The sequence below is a fragment of the Tenrec ecaudatus genome, chromosome 11, assembly GCF_050624435.1.
Source record: "Tenrec ecaudatus isolate mTenEca1 chromosome 11, mTenEca1.hap1, whole genome shotgun sequence".
Classification (NCBI taxonomy): Eukaryota; Metazoa; Chordata; class Mammalia; order Afrosoricida; family Tenrecidae; genus Tenrec; species Tenrec ecaudatus.
The window spans coordinates 86352456-86370254 of record NC_134540.1 but is presented as its reverse complement, the minus strand read 5'-3'; the positions used below and the strand labels follow the sequence as shown (position 1 = coordinate 86370254).

The 17799-nt window shown below is 42.1% G+C and overlaps 1 protein-coding gene across 3 annotated transcripts in view; it reads left to right on the top strand.

Moving 5' to 3' along the window:
• The window catches only part of SLC9D1 (solute carrier family 9 member D1), a 103022-nt gene that overhangs the window by 9364 nt on the left and 75859 nt on the right, over positions 1-17799 (top strand). For 2 of the 3 annotated variants that reach the window (XM_075563390.1, XM_075563391.1), the window contains exons 2-3: positions 13033-13556; positions 15795-15974. In XM_075563390.1, the coding sequence (XP_075419505.1) occupies positions 13104-13556; positions 15795-15974 (633 nt within the window). In that variant the 5' untranslated portion in view covers positions 13033-13103. Of the gene's footprint in view, positions 1-7825; positions 7864-13032; positions 13557-15794; positions 15975-17799 lie in introns of all 3 variants that reach the window. The other variant, XM_075563392.1, reaches the window with a different exon arrangement.

The following is a 17799-nucleotide window of genomic DNA, read 5'->3' as shown; positions in this document are numbered from 1 at the left end:
GCAGTTTTATTTCCTCTTCCTAGGAAAATAGGTTAGCATTTGAAAGTGCTGTTAAAAGAACAGATGAACTGTATTGTTAAGTTAGTCAATGTTTGATTAGTCATGTTTATTTTTAAGGTGGTAAGAAAGTTTTATTGATACTGTTAACATATAAAATTGAGCAATACAAACAGTACATTCTTCTTTACCCTATCTTATTAGGAAGTGAACTGTTATACGTCAGTAATTCTCTTGGTTACATTAGCTTATCTCTGTAGGATCCAGACTATCTAAAGGTGTGTTGAAATTGAGCATGCTTCTTGACCTTTTGATCAGAAAATGAGCAGAAAACACCCAGCCTTCACCTAATGACATGTTTAGGTTCCAAAGAACCAGTCATTATGTGAAAATAGAGGACCATAAACTGGAGGACGACTTCACCCTGCTCTTGTTGGTTTCAGCTCATAGCTACCCTATAGGGCAGAGCAGAATTGTTCTATAGGAGTTTAAAGGCTATGAAGTTGGCAGAAGCAGCCTTTCTCCTACAACTTCGGGCTTGCAGCCCAGTGCTTAGCCTATTGTGCCACCAGGACTTCTTACATCATACTGTAACTGCCAAGTCACATCATTGCATAACTGCTAAACCACAGGAAATCACGGCCAGCCAAGGTGACACAGAACCTTAACCACATAGTGTTATTCCCACCTCAGGGTTTGTTTCTACCAGAAAGATACATCTTTAGTGCACAAAACAATAGGATAGTAGATTTTTTACTGTTGTTAAAAATGCAAAGTATCAGATAACAAGGTAGTCAGTAGGTGAGGACTAACTGTATAGTCCAATGGTTCTCAACCTGTGGGTCCTGACCCCTTTGGGGGTCGAATGACCCTTTCATAGGGGTAGCCTAAGACCATCAGAAAACACATATTTCCAGTGGTCTTAGGAACCGAGACACTGCTCCTCTATCCGTCTCCAGGCGGGGCCGCCCTCATGCAGATACGCCCACACATGAGTACCCAGCGTGAAGACTGTTACCCATGCTACACCATGCTTCATGACAAAATTTCATTTATTTATCATTAGAAATAAATATTTCACAATATATAATTATTGTTTTTGTGATTAATCACTACATGTTCATTATGTTCAATTTTTAAACAATGAAAATACATTATGCATATCAGATATTTACATTGCAATTCATAACAGTAGAAAATTTATAGTTATGAAATAGCAACGAACATAATTTTGTGGTTGGGGGTCACCACAACATGAGGACCTACATGTATTAAAGGGTTGCGGCATTAGGAAGGTTGAGGACCACGGGTATAGTCTGTTGTGGTTATTGTGGTTGTCCTTCTCAACAATGTTCTTTATCCCGTGATCTTTCTTGGTGACAGTGGGCTGCTAAGTATAAGGTCCTCAGTTCAAACCCTCCAACCGCTCATGGGAGAACCACGAGACTGTCTACTCCTATAAAGATGCACAGTCTTGGAAGCTCTAAGGAGCAGTTTTACTGTTCTATAGGGTTTCTACCAGCGTGAGTCGTCTCAATGGCAGTGGCTTTTTTAGTTTTCACACTCTGAATACCTTTTCTAGTGACACTTTCAGGGTTTATTGAAGTATGTAGTACAGTTTATCCTGTCAATAAGTAACAGGCTTTTTTGAGATCTTGTGTTTACTTTTCATACGGTTTGTTTTGCTTTTACTTTCTTTTTCTTTAAAAAAATCATTTTATTGGGGGCTCATGCAACTCTTATCACAATCCATACATTCAAGCACATTTGTACATTTGTTGCCCTCATCATTCTCAAAACATTTGCTTTCTAATTTTTTTTCTTTTTTTACATTTTATTAGGGGCTCATACAACTCTTATCACAATCCACACATATACATACATCAATTGTATAAAGCACATCTGTACATTCTTTGCCCTAATCACTCTCAAAGCATTTGCTCTCCACTTAAGCCCTCTGCATCAGGTCCTCTTTTTTTTTTTTTCCCTCCCTCCCCGCTCCCCCCTCCCTCATGAGCCCTTGATAATCCACAGATTGTTATTTTGTCATATCTTGCCCTATCTGGAGTCTCCCTTCCCCCCCTTTTCTGCCGTCCATCTCCCAGGGAGGAGGTCACATGTGGATCCTTGTAATCAGTTCCCCCTTTCCAACCCACTCACCCTCCACTCTCCCAGCCTCGCCCCTCACACCCCTGGTCCTGAAGGTATCATCCACCCTGGATTCCCTGTGCCTCCAGCTCCCATATGTACCAGTGTACAACCTCTGCCCTATCCAGCCCTGCAAGATAGAATTCGGATCATGGTAGTTGGGGGGAGGAAGCATCCAGGATCTGGGGGAAAGCTGTGTTCTTCATCGGTACTACCTCACACCCTGACTGACCCGTCTCCTCTCCTAAACCCCTCTGTGAGGGGATCTCCAGTGGTCTACACTTGGGCCTCGGGTCTCCACTCTGCACTTCCCCCTTCATTCATATATATACACATATATACATACACACACACACACATATATATACACTTTTTTTGTTGTTGCACGATGCCTTATACCTGGTCCCTTTGGCACCTCGTGATCTCACCGGCTGGTGTGCTTCATGTGGGCTTTATTGCTTCTGAGCTAGATGGCCGCTTGTTCACCATCAAGCCTTTAAGACCCTAGACACTATCTCTTTCGATAGCCGGGCACCATCAGCTTTCTTCGCCACATTTGCTTATGCACCCGTTTGTCTTCGGTGATCGTATCATGGAGGTGTGCAGCCAATGATATGATTTTTTTGTTCTTTGATACCTGATAACTGATCCCTTTGGGACCACGCAATCACACAGGCTGGTGTGTTCTTCCATGTGGGCTTTGTTGCTTCTGAGCTAGATGGTCGCTTGTTTACCTTCAAGTCTTTAAGATCCCAGACGCTATATCTTTTGATAGCCGGGCACCATCAGCTTTCTTCACCACATTTACTTGTTCACCCGCTTTGGCTTCAGCAGTTGTGTCGGGAGAGTGAGCATCATAGAGCCATTTGCTTTCTAATTAAGCCCTTTGTATCAACTCATTCTCCCCTAACCTCCCTGATTCTCCCTCCCTCATGAACCCTTGATAATTTATATATTATTATTATTTTGTCATGTCTTACTCTGTCCAGTGTCTCCCTTCACCCACTTACCTGTTGCCCATACCCCAGGGAGGAGGTTATATGTAGATCCTTGTAATCTGGACCCCCTTTCTTCCCCAGCTTCCCTCCACCCTCCTGGTATCGCCACTCTCACCACTGGTCCTGAAGGGATCATCTACCCTGGATTCCCTGTGTTTCCAGTTCCTATCGGTACCAGTGTACATCCTCTGGTCTAGCCAGATTTGTAAGGTGGACTTGGGATAAGGATAGTGGGGGGAATGAAGCATTTAAGAACTAGAGGAGAGTTGTATGTTTCATCATTGCTACACTGCACCCTGATTGGCTCATCGCCTCCCCGCAACCCTTCTGTAAAGGGGTGTCCAGTTGCCTACAGATGGGTGCTTTGAGTCTGCACTCTGCACTCTCCCTCATTTACAAAGATAAGATTTTTTGTTCTTTGATACCTGATCTCTTTGACACCTTGGGGTCACATAGGCTAGTGTGCTTCTTGTGGCTTTTTATTTTTTTGATCTATTTATGTTTTGTCATTGGTTTTTTTTGTTGTTGTTGTGTTGTTTTGCTATGTCTTTTTTGTGCATATTATTATCTCTGCAGGTCTGTCTAAATAAGATAGTATGGATGAACAGTCTGGAGGAGAAAACAAGACTGATGGTTCCAGGGTGACATGGGAGAGGGGGAGGTGGAGGAAAGGAAGTGGTGTTGACCAACCCAGGGACAAGGGAACAACAAGTGATCCAAAATCAGTGGCAAGGAGGGTGTGAGAGGCCTGGTAGGGATTGACCAAGGGCAGTGTAACTGAGAGAAATTACTGAAACCCAAGTGAAGGCTAATTATGATAGTGGGACAGGAGGAAAACATAAGGAATTAGAGGAAAGAAATAGGAGGCAAAGGGCATTTATAGAGGTCTAAATGCAGGCATGTACATATGTAAATATATTTATATATGATGATTTATATATGATGATAGGGAAACAGATCTATGCACATATATTTATAGGTTTAGTATTAAGGTAGCAGATGGACATTGGGCCTCCACTCAAGTACTTCCTCAGTGCAAGAATACTTTGTTCTATTAAATTGACATTTCATGATGCACACCTTCCCGACATGATCGCTGAAGACAAAACAGGTGCGGTGCATAAGCAAATGTGGTGAAGAAAGCTGATGATGCCTGGCTGTCAAAAGACATAGTGTCTGGGGTCTCAAAAGGCTTGAAGGTAAACAATAGGCCATCTAGCTCAGAAGCAACAAAGCCCACATGGAAGAAGCACACCAGCCTGTGTAACCACGAGGTGTCGAAGGGATCAGGTATCAGACATCAAAGAACAAAAAATCATATAATTGTGTGCCCACCTTCCCAGTAAGATTGCCAAAGACAAATGTGTGCATAAGCAAATGTGGTGAAGAAAGCCGATGGTGCCCGGCTATCAAAAGGTATAGCGTCTGGGATCTTAAAGACTTGAAGGTAAACAAGAGACCATCTAGCTCAGAAGCTTTTACTTTATATCAGAAGACTATCTCTGGAAATGCAGTGTTTCTTCCTATTTTTTACTGTACCTCATCCACAAACTAGATTATTAAATCTACTAGAAATAGACTTAGCAGTAAAATTTGAATATATTATATATATATATATATTTGTGTGAAAAATACTGGTATATTTGAAGATTAAGTAGATTAAGTTATCCCTTGGCATAACCCTAAGAAACTATTAATCCAGTTCCTCCCTCTATAGACTTACCTATCCTGGATTTCTCATAAAGAAAATCACACACACTAGCACCACCACCCCCAACAACTAAACAACAAAACCCTCAATCTCTAAGTAAGTAAAAAATAATAAAAACTAGAATAAATTAAAAATGAGCGAGAAGGGAGAACAAATTATAAAGTGTTACACTTCAACCTATATACATCTGTATTCATTTTCCAGTGCAATCTATCTCCGAGTAAAGCTATTGACATCCTTGGTCAATGGTCAGAGGGGATTCACTAGAATCTTAATTCATGTAGGGACCCTACAAATGGATTCTGAGCTTTCACTGTCATCCGTATCCTTCTGAATGCTGTGATACAATTCCCTGCTCCAGTCTTACACAGGCTGGTGTGCTGCTTCTGTGTGGACGTCGTGGACACCTCACTTAGATGGCTGCTTGTTTTAAGAAAAAAGCCTTTAAGACTGCAAGATGCTATTCCTTCTGATAGCTGAGCACCATCTGATTTCTTCCCTGTAGCATCTGTAGCCAAATCACTTTCAGTAGTCTCTGGATGAGAGCAAATATCAAGGAGGACCATGACATAAGAAGTAATTGGTCTTATATTAGGGCTTATAATTAAGTGGAAGCTCAAAATCCATTCACATATCCAAGGTTCATATTCCCTGGTCCACTTTAGAGACATCACTATCATTTTATTGGGGAATATTATAAATCATCCCTGTAGAACCTGTGGTAATTCTATTAATTGTATCGTTAATTTAGGCAGTAGCATAGAATTACAATACCATGGAGAAGGGGAAAGTAAACATGTACAAGACCACTTTTAGACTAAAATACATAGATTGCTAACTTCATATTAAAAATGTAAGTGTTGTTGTTGTTCTTAGGCGCCATCAAGTCAGCTCTGACGCACAGTGCCTTTATACAACAGAACGGAACACCACCCAGTCCTGGGCCGTCCTCATAACTGTTCTTATATTTGAGCCCTTTGTTGCAACCACTCTGGCAGTCCAGTTTGTCGAGGGACTTCCTCTTTTTCACTGCCCCTCCACTTTGCTAAGCATGATGCCATTCCCAGGGGACTGGTCTCTTGATAATATGCCCAAGGTATGTGAGATGAAGTCTCACCATCCCTCCCTCTAAGGAGCATTTGGCTGGACTTCTTCCAAGACAGACCTCTTTGTTTTATTAGCATCCATAGTACTTTCAATAGTCTTCACTAACACCATAGTTCAGTTGCATCAATTTTTCTTTGATCCTCATTATTCAGTGTCCAGTTTTCACATGCATATAAGGCAACGGAAAATCCCACCTCAGTCCTGAAAGTAACATCCTTGCTTTTCAGTGCTTTAAAGAGGTCTTGTAAGATATGGAAGATATGACAAAATAACAATTTATAAATTATCAAGGGTTCATGAGGGAGGGGGGAGGGGGGAAGATGAGCTGATGCCAGGGGCTTAAGTGGAGAGCAAATGTTTTGAGAATGATGAGGGCAATGAATGTACAGATGTGCTTTACACAATTGAGGTATGTATGGATTATGATAAGAGTTATATGAGGCCCCTATAAAATGATTTTAAAAACCCAACAACAATAAGGTAATGCTAATTTTTTCTCTAAAGTTGCGAAAAAGTACAATTAAAAAGGAGGGAAATGGGGAACCATTAGTATTAATGATTGTATAACTCCTCTCAAAGGGATTGAAAAACAGTATTGTATGTGAATGGATATATTGGGATGTATAAGATATTTCAATAAAGCTATTTAAAAACCTCCCGATGCAATTACTGAAGACAAATGGGTGCATAAGCACATGTGGTGAAGAAAGCTGATGGTGCCAGGCTATCAAAAGATATAGCATGTGGGGTCTTAAAGGCTTGAAGGTAAACAAGCGGCCATCTTGCTCAGAAGCAACAAAGCCCACATGGAAGAAGCACACCAGCCTGTGCGATCACGAGGTGTCGAAGGGATCAGGTATCACGCATCATCAGAACAAAAAAATCCCATCATTGTGGATGAGGGGGAGTGCAGAGTAGAGACCCAAAGCTCATCTGTAGGCCATTGGGCATCCCCTTATGGAAGGGTCTCAGGGAAGAGACGAGCCAGGCAGGGTGCAGTATAGCAGCGATGAAACATACAACTTTGCTTAGTTCCTAAATGCTTCCTCCCCACCCCCACTATCATGATCCCAATTCTACCTTACAAATCTGGCTAGACCAGAGGATATATTCTGGTACAAATAGGAACTGGAAACACAGGGAATCCAGGTCAGATGATCCCTTCAGGACCAGTGGTAAGAGTGGTGATACCAGCAGGGGAGAGGGAGAGATTTACATACAACCTCCTCCCTGGGGGATGGAAAACAAAAAGTGGGTGAAGGGAGACGTTGGACAGTGTAAGATATGACAAAATAATAATTTATAAATTGTAAAGGGTCCATGAGGGAGGGGGGAGGAAGGAGGGAGGGGGAAATGAGGAGCTTTGGTACCAGGGGCTTAAGTGGAGAGCAAATGTTTTGAGAAGGATGAGGGCAATGGATGTACAAATGTGCTTTACACAACTGATGTATGTATGGATTGTGATAAAGTTGTATGAGCCCCTAATACAATTATTTTTTTAAAAAACTATTTAAAAAGCTAAAAAAAAGTCTTGTTCAGCGTATTTATCTAATGAAATCTAATGAAATGCATCAGTTATTCTCTTGACTGCTGCTCTCATGACCACTGATTGTGGATCCAAGCAAGATGTACTTGACAACTTCAATCTTTTCTGTTTATGATGGTGTTACCTACTGGTCCAGTTGGGACGATTTTGTTCTTTACATTGAGTTGTCATCCATACTGAAGGTTGCAATAACTTGATCTTCATCAGCAAGTGCTTCAAGTCCTCCTCATTTTCAGCAACCAGGATTGTGCCATCTTCATATGACAGGTTGTTAATGAGTCTTCTTCCAATCCTGATCCTGCATTCTTCTTTGTACAGTCCAGCTTCTCGGATGATTTGCTCAGCCTACAGATTGAGTAAGTATGTGAGAGGATACAACCCTCACACCCACCTTTCCCGATTATGAACAATGCCGTATTACCTTGTTCTTTTCAAATGACTGCTACTTGATTCGGGGACAGGTTCCACACAGACTCAGTGAGGTTTTTTGGAATTTGCATTCGTCTCAAGCATATTCCTAGTTTCTTGTGACTCACATGCACCATCGATGAAGCACAAGTAATCATCTTTCTAGTATTAGCTGCTTTCAACCAAAATCCATCTGACATCACCAATGATATCCGTTGTTTCAAATCCTCTGCAAAATATGTCCTGAGCCTCTGGCAGATCACTGTCAATGTTCGGCTACAACCATTGTTGATGATCTTCAGCAATTTTACTTGCATGTTCCAATAATGATGTTGTTCTATAAGATGAGCGTTCTGTTGGGTCATCATTCTTTGAAATGAGTGAAAATATGGATCTCTTCCCCTCAGTTGCCCAAGTAGCTGTCTTCCACATTTCCTGGGGTAGACCAGCTAGTGCTTCCAGTGCTTCATCAACTTGTTAAAACACTCACTTAAGTTGGAAAACAAGTGAAAGAACACTGTTTATACCATGAATGAGGGTTGGAGATAGGGCAACACTTTTTATTTATTTTTTAATCATTTTATTAGGGGCTCATACAACTCATCACAACCCATACATACATCAATTGTGTAAAACACATTTATACATTCATATCCCTTATCATTCTCAAAACATTTGCTCTCCACTTAAGCCCCTGGCATCAGGTCCTCATTTCCCCCCCTCCCTGTTCCCCCTCCTGCATGAACCCTTGGTAATTTACAAATTATTATTTTGTCATATCTTGACCTGTCTGACATCTCCCTTCACCCACTTTTCTGTAGATGTAGATTCTTGTAATCGGTTCCCCCTTTCCAACCTACCCTCCCATTTACCTTCCCAGTATCGCTACTCACACCACTGGTCTGAAGGAATCATCTGCCCTGGATTCCCTGTGTTTCTGGTTCCTATCTGTACCAGTGTACACCCTCTGGTCTAGCCAGACTTGCAAGGTAGAATTGGGATCATGATAGTGGATGGGGGGGAGGAGAGAGGAAGCATTTAGGAACTAGAGGAAAGTTGTATTTTTCATCGTTGCTACATCGCACCCTATCTGGCTCATCTCCTCCCTGAGACCCTTCTGTAAGGGTCTCTCCAGTGGTTGACAAATGGGCTTTGGATCTCCACTCTGCCCTCCCTCCATCATTCATTATGGTAAGATTTTTTTGTTCTGATGATGCCTGATACCTGATCCCTTCGACACCTCGTGCTTCTTCCATGTGGGTTTTGTTGCTTCTGAGCTAGATGGCCAATTGTTTACCTTCAAGCCTTTAAGACCCCAGACGCTATGTCTTTGGGGCAACACTTTTAGTAATGCTCATTCGCTAAGGCAGAACTATGCCTACCGGACTAAGACATGTTATGAAAAAGTAAAGAGGATGAAAAAGCAAATACATGTCATCTTAAGTTGCCAATTATTGAGCACCATCAAAGCAAAATATTTGTACCCAAACCCACAACCTTGGGATAGTAATCATATGCTACTTCTTTCACTGGAGCATTTAAGCTTTAAATCCAAGGGATTTCCATCTCTTAAATCTGCTACAGATGTGTTTGAGGTAAAGTCTGGCTCACTTCGTGGGGTTTCCAAATCAGGTCCTCCTGCTGTGGCCTTTGAAGGATGATGTGTACCTCAAAAGTTAGATAAAGCATAAAATCCTGGTTGTCTGTAGCAGTCAGCCAAGGTCACCAAGAGCTGGATAGAAATTAGGTCAAAGTGGCTGCTTCAGAATATAATACATTTCATATTCTCCCATTAGTGGTTTATATAAGTAATATTAAGCATTTTTTTCCCAATGACAGGTCATACCTCCTAGTTTACCCACCAACAAAAGTGAGTAAATCAACTTCTTTGAGACAGGCATACTTTACCCACCCCAACCTCTGGATGTGCATTAAGGTTCACTGAGCCCCGTTGCAGGACCTTGTAATCTGTTCCTTCTTTCTCCCTCACCTTCTCTCCACCCTCCTGATATGGCCACTCTCACCACTGGTCCTGAGGGGTTTATCTGTCCTGGATTCCCTGTGTTTCCAGTTCCTATCTGTGCTAGTGTACATCCTCCGGTCCAGCCAGATATGTAAGGTAGAATTGATCATGATGATGGGGGGAAGGAAACATTCAAGAACTAAAAGAAAATTGTATATTTCAGTGTTACACTGCACCCTGACTGGCTTGTCTCTTCCCTGCAGCCCTTCTGCAAGGGGATGTCCAGTGTCCCACAGATGGGCCCTGAGTCCCCACTCCGCACTCCCCCTCATTCACAATGCTGTGATTTTTTTTTTTGTCTTTGATGCCTGATACCTGATCCCTTCGACACCTTGTGATCTCACAGGCTGATGTACTTCTTCTGTGTGGGCTTTGTTGTTTCTCAGTTAGATGGCCTCTTGTTTATCTTCCAGCCTATAGGACCCCAGATTCTATATATTTTGACAGCCGGACACCGTGAGCTTTCTTCACCGCATTTGTCTATGCACCCCCTTTGTCTTCAGCGTTCATGTCAGGGTAGGCTGGTGTGCTTCTTCCATGCGGGCTTTGTTGTTTCTGAGCTAGATGGCTGCCTGTTTATTTCAAGCCTTTAAGGCCCCAGGCCCTATATCATTTGATAGCCGGGCACCATCAGATTTCATCACCACTTTTGCTTATGCACCTACTTTGTCCTCAGCAATCAAGTCAGGATAGGCTGGTGCGCTTCTTCCATGTGCGTTTTGTTGTCTCTCAGATAGATGGCTGCTTGTTTATCTTCAGGTCTTTAAGACTTCAGGTGCTATATCTTTTGGTAGCTGGACACTATCAACTTTCTTCACCACATTTGCTTGTGCACCCATTGTCTTCAGTGAAAGTGCCAGGCAGGTGAGCATCTCAGACTGCCAAATTGTTAGAACAAAGTGTTCTTGTGTTGAGGGAGTACTTGTGCAGGGGCCCACTATCTGTTTTCGTAATACTCAACCTACAAATATATGTACATAGATCTATTTCCCCCTTGTCATATATAAATATATTTACATCTTTATATGCCTGTATTTAAATCTCTATGACTACCCTTTGCCTCCTATTTCTTTGTACTTTCTTCTTTTCCCACTATGATGTTCTGCCTTCATTTGGGTTTTAGGAATTCCTCTCGGTTCCATTGCCCTTGATCCAGCCCTGCCAGACCTCCCACACCCTCCTTGCCACTGATTTTGGATCACTTGTTGTTCCCTTGTCCCTGGGCTTGTTAACACCCACTTCCTCCCTCCCCGCCCCCGCTTCCCTTTCTCCCGTGTCCCCCAGAACTGTCATCCCGTTGTTCTTTCTTCTGGCTTGTTTATTCCACCAGCCCTTCCAGGTAGACATGTTATGTAGCATCACAAGACTGAGTACAACGAAGTAACAACAGAAAATAAAACAATAGCTACAACAACAACAACAACACACACAAAAAATGTATAAATAGTTCAGGGTCTGTTTGTTGTCCTTTGCGGGTGCTTTCCAGTCGAGTCTGATGGGGTACCATGCCCTGGCACCGCCTCTATCCCTGGGCACTTCATTGCTCTGCTCTCTCCGCTGCTCTGCTGCACGCCCCCAGAGGCTGGCTTCAGCATAGTGAGCTCATGGTGGGCATAATTCCCACTGTGTTTCTAGTGTTGTCCCCAATGGTGCTATGGGTCAATGAGGAATGCTATGTCCCGTGGTGAGGCCGGCCCTGTGGTCATCTCTGTGCATTGCTGTTCTGAGCAGGAACATTGTCCTCAGGGCTTGGTGAGCCAGGATGTGCTTCACTCTTTTCTTTTTCCCCTTCCCCCCTCTTTGGCTTCTGTGTGCTCTGACCAGACCAGTCCCTCTTCTTGAACGGTAGCTTCAGTGCTGTCTTTTGAAGTGAATTCTTCTTGAGGGGAGGGTGGTGCTGTCCACTTAGTTGGTAATGGGGCCGGCCTCTCGGGCCTCTCTATTGGTTCCCTGCTTCATGTCAGTGTGTTGCATTCTTGTCAGCACATTTTAAATGCAGTTTTTGTAGTAAAATTAGATGCTTCGGCTGATTTTCGGGTTGGCTTATACTCGTATATATACAGTATGTGTTTAGAAGAAGTAGAATTGAAGAAAAGAAAGAAGGAAGGAGAAAGAAAAAGAAAACAGGTGGAAAATGTGAAGAGGCAGAAAAGAAAGGGGTGAATCATTAAAAGGTTGGAGATATAGCCCACCCCAGGGGGATGAATAACAGAAATGGGGGTGAAGGGAGACAATGGACAGTGTCAGACATGAAATAACCACAATAATATATAATTGATCAAAGATCCAAGAGGCGGAAGGGTGGGCGAGGTAGGGGGAAAAAGGGGAGCTGATACCAAGTACTCAAGTAGGACGTAAATGTTTCGGAAATGTTGATGGCAACATATGTACAATTGAATGATGGGTTGTCATAGGATTTATACGAGCCACCCCCCCAATAAAATGATTAATAAAGTAAAAGAGAAAAGGGGTGAAAAAGAGGGTTTGTCTGTAATGTGGATGCTGGGCTCTGTTGCTCTGGCAGCATGGATGTGGGTGGCTCCATGCCCTCAGGGCCTCTCCTGGGGAAGAAGGGGAGGAGAGAAGAGCCCTGGTTTGTGTGGCTGTGTGAGCGTGCCCACAGCTGGGATGGTGTTCACGTGTGGGCCCGCCATGTCGCCATAGTGGGTAGGGCACACCTGGTTTGTGTGCTGTGTGAGCGTGCCCAGAGCTGGGATGGTGTTCGCGTGTGGGTAGGACACAGGGTAGAGGGAGTCGGGGACTTAGTTTGGGTAGGCATTCCAGATCCTTTGGGAGTTTTGCCGTGTGCACATCTGTCAAGGAGGGGGTGGGGTGGCGGTGGGTAGGGGCACATGTCTATGGGAGTGCTAGGGTGCTGGAAAGAGTGTAACCTTTTATTTCAACTCTACCATACGACTTAGTTTAATATTCAGTATTTGATTGTCATCTCTGTAATGCATAATTCAAATGTTAATATCAGTGTCTGAAAAGTAACATTTTCTTCAGAAAAATGATTTTCTGAGCATGCTTGTTAAGTCCTTTACTTATGATTGAAGAAATACTTGTTCAACCATATGTACAATCTGTTTTTCAGCTGAAAATGTGTTTCTAAAATGCAACTTCAGCCTAGAAGAACTCTTTGGACCACCTTGCCCTGTCCTCTAGATGTGGATCATGAAAATACTGGAAAAAAATTCTCTCTGGGTGCTGCTTTCGTTGCTTCACATGACAGCAAATGCTGCAGAGCATGTGGAGGTGGCAAAGCATGCGATCAAGTTGCACCGAGGCAAAGGAGCCGCCACAACTCAGAGAAAGCAGTGGGTCATGGATAACTGTAGAAAGCTCTCGGGGCTGCTCCGTCAAAAGCACGTGGTCCTTAACAAACTGAAGAATGCAATCCGAGCAGTGGAAAGAAACGCTGGGCTCTCCGATGAAGAAAAATTGTTTCAGGTGCATACGTTTGAGATTTTTCAAAAAGAACTAAATGAGAGTGAAAACTCCGTCTTTCAGGCCATCCACGGACTGCAACGGGCCTTACAGGGAGATTACAAAGATGTCGTCAACATGAAAGAGAGCAGCAGGCAGAGGCTGGAGGCGCTGAGAGAAGCTGCAATAAAGGTCAGGTCCGTTTTGGTTTGTTTGTTTTTTTTTTTACCATTTTACCAAGCACAGACGTTTATTTATACACAACCACCACCCCTATCACGCTTCACAATGGAAGAAAGGAAAAGAGAGGAAAAGTAAATTCCGAATTTAGGAACCCGAGCTCAAGTAGGTGCTATTGTTTTATAGGTAAGAGCCATCAAGGCATCTGTCTGCTCGTGCAGAGCACGCACATACGGAATAACTTTCGTGTGTAAGCTCATCTTTTCCTTTCGTCTTTCTTACTATCGTCGTGTGTTATTATTCATAGAAGGATTCATGACCTCATGCTTTTCTCTACTGTAGAAATTCTTGGGTAAGTCAAGAGGTCCTCAAATTATGCTGGTAAGCTGGTGTGGAAATAAGTACATTTGTACGTCTAGTCAACATTTTGAAGACTTTTTGAGAAGACTATCTCTGATTGTGAAGTTTTGCTTTATTCAACGTCTGTATACTGAAAACAAAAAATACTAAAATTCAGGTTTTGACAAATGTATACATCTCAAGTAGGATTTTGATCAAATATTCTTAAGCTGATGAGAAGAAACTGCCTGCATTAGATTTAATATAATTTATATTACTTTTAAAACCACGATATTTGAATACTTGTTCTATGCCAGGCATTGTGCCAAGTACTCTAAATGTGAAAAATATTATTTCACCATAATAGAAATGTCTTAATTTATCATGCAGTTTTAAAAGCATACAAAAAATAGACAATCTTTTTCTTTTTACCAAAGTGTGTGGTATATTGAGGTAGAAGCATGATCATTAGACAAATGGAGGGTCCAAGCTTTCCAACAGCCTTGATTGAGAGAGCGTGCTACAGATGGATGTGCATTCTGAATCGGAGGGCTTCCTATGCATGTGTGTGAGTCCCTGAAACTGCTACCCTGTATTGCAAGTGGACCACAGTACTCTGCTTTGAACACATTTTACTGCCTTAGGAGATCTTTTTTGATAACTGAATCATTAAATGCCTTCATTTGTAAGAGCCATAGTTTTTGCAAGATTTTCTAGTAACAGTGATCTAAATATACATGCTTCATGAAGTTTGAAAAGTACTACAACTTACACTATTTACCCAAATGGCTTTTGCCACCTAACACCAGACATCAGCATTGTTAGGGAGACTAGATGATATCTAGAGGTAGCCTGGTTGATGTTATCACTGTAGATCCATTAATTAGGCATTGCTTGTTTCTGGGTATTCTCACTTTTCATCTATTCCCCTAAACCAAAATCACTGCCACGGAGCCAGTTTTGACTCACTGTGACCCCTTATGCAGTTTCCGAGGCTATAATTCTTTACACATGTCGACAGCCTCATCTTTTTCCTGTGAGCAGCTGGTGAGTTTGAACCAGTGACCTGTACTAGCACCTTAATGCCTAATTCATAGTGCCAGCGAGCTTTTCTGTCCCATCTAAGCACCCTTTTAAATGTGAATTTTTTTTAAAGATGTGCTAATAATGTGATTAAGATACTTGGAGTTTAAATTTAATTGTACAAAAATACATTTATTAAATTATATTGTCAACCCCATCTGTCCATTTATGAAATAACTGTCGTTCTGGAACAGCTTTTCCTTGTAATTTGCCATTAAGGGATCTTGGTAGTGCCGTGGTAAAACGTTGGGCTGCTCACCAACAGGTTAGTAGTTCGAGCCGACCTGTTTTCAGTGTGAGAAAGATGAGCCTGTCTGCTCCCATAAAGATGTACTGCCTCAGATCCCATAGGGAGCAGGTGTCCTCTGCCACATGGTGTCAGTGTGACTGTGTGTGTTCTGCTTATGAATTTGTATAGAGTAGCAACATATTCAAGCACCACAGCTATTTTTAGAGGACAGCTATCCTTCACATCGCTGTACATATGTTTCTGTGGGTTTAGTAACATAATCAGTGTTCAGTAAACCATTTTGTATGAGTAAATGTCAGAAATTATTGATGTTATTTATAGAAGTAGAAATATTATATATTTGTATGTGTACTTAGTGAAATTTCCCTAAACATTTTACTAAATTCCATTTTGTCTGAATAATCTAGACGACTTGATCTTCCCTAGTTAACTAGAGTTAAAATTATGTGTGTAAAAAGGGCTATTTGACATAGAGAATAGGTTTGATTTACTCAGGCCAAGTACCTGAAATTGATAGATGAAAGTCATATTCTGGTTTATTTCTTAAAACTCACTTTTCATCTCATACAAATGAATAGGAAGAGACAGAATATGTGGAACTCCTGGCAGCGGAAAAACATCAAGTTGAAGCCCTTAAAAACATACAACATCAAAACAAGAGCCTATCCATGCTTGATGAAATTCTGGAAGATGTAAGAAAGGCAGCAGATCGTTTAGAGGAGGAGATAGAAGAACACGCTTTTGATGACAATAAATCAGTAAGTGGTATTTCGGGACACTGAACAGTTTACATATTGAACTATTTACTCATTGAAAGGATGTGCTGTTGAAATTGTTTTGCATGTTTATTTTTATTTTGTATTGAAGAATTATGACAAACCAAATTCTTTGTCCTATAGAAACTAATCTTATTGTGGAAATAGACTAAAAATACTAGTTGCCGTTGTTGATTCAGACTCATGGAGAGAGGGGGTGCATCAGTAGGCGTTTCTGTGACTACTCAGAAGTAGGTTGCCAGGCCTTTCTGCATGGCACCTCTGGTAGACCTCCAGCCATTTGGTTAGCAGCTGAGCACGTTAGCCATTTTCACCATGCACAGGCTCCAAAAATAAACTAGTTAGCCTCTTTTGTTTTCACACTTTCAAATGATTAGTTCCAGCCACAGGTTAGCAGTTTGAAACCATCGCTGCTCCTCAGGAGAAAGACAAGGTTTTCTACTCCTGTAAAAAGTTAGTGTCTCCGATCACTGAAGACAAGCATGTGCATAAGCAAATGTGAAGAAAGCTGATGGTGCTCTGCTATCAAAAAATATAGCATCTGGGGTCTTAAAGGCTTGAAGAGAGACAAGCAGCCATCTAGCTCAGAAGCAACAAAGCCTGCATGGAAGAAGCACACCAGCCTGTGTGATCATGAGGTGTTGAGGGGATCAGGTATCAGGCATCAAAGACCCAGAGCAAAAAATCATAATGTGAATGAGGGGGGGAGTGCAGAGTGGAGGCCCAAAGCTAATCTGTAGTCAATTGGACATCCCCATACAGAAAGGTCTTGGCAAGAAGAGGGCAGTGTAGCACTGATGAAACATACAGCTTTCCTTAGGTTCTTTAATGCTTCCTCATCCCCACTGTCATGACCTTAATTCTATCTTATGAATCTGGCTAGACCAGAGCATGCACACTGGTACAGATAGAAACTGGAAACAGGGAATCCAGGGCGGATGATTCCTCGGGACCAATACTGAGAGTAGAGATACCAGAAGGGGAAGGAGAAGGTGGTGGGAGAAAGGGAGAACTGATCACAATGACCTACCTATAACCTCCTCCCAGGGGGATGAACAACAGACAAGGGGGTAAAGAGAGACATTGGACAGTGCAAAACATCAAAAAATAATAATTGAGGAAGGGAGGAGAAAAAATGAGCTGATTACAAGGGTTCAAGTAGAAAGAAAGGATGATGGCAGCATATGTGCAAACGTGCTTGACACAATGGATGGATGGATTGTAATAAATGTTGTATGAGCCCCCAATAAAATGATTTATAATAATTAAAAAGAGTTAGTGTTTCTGAAGACCACAGGAGCAGTTCTACCCTGCCCTGTACTATCACCGTGACTTGATGACAGTAAGTCTGGTTTTTTTTTTTTGTCAGTGAATAGTCTCCATTCTCCAGTTTTGCCACTCAGCCAAAGTAGGATTGGGGTCTCGGGAAAATTTGCACAGGACAGTTGAGTTTTAATTCTGATCTCTTGGGGGGTTGGACAGGGAAGAGCTCTGGTGGCATAATGGGTTACACATTGGACTGTTAACTGTGAGGTCAGCAGTTTGAAACTACTCCCTGCTGCACAGGAAGATAAGGCTTTCTACCGCCATAAAGATTTTTTTTAATCGTTTTATTAGGGGCTCATGCAACTCTTATCACAATCCATACATACATCAATTGTGTAGAGCACATCTGTACATTAATTACCCTCATCATTCTCAAGACATTTGCTTTCTACTTAAGCCCCTGGCATCAGCTCTTCATTCCCCCCCCCCGCTTCCCCCTCCCTCATGAACCCTTGATAATTTATAAATTATTATTTTGTTA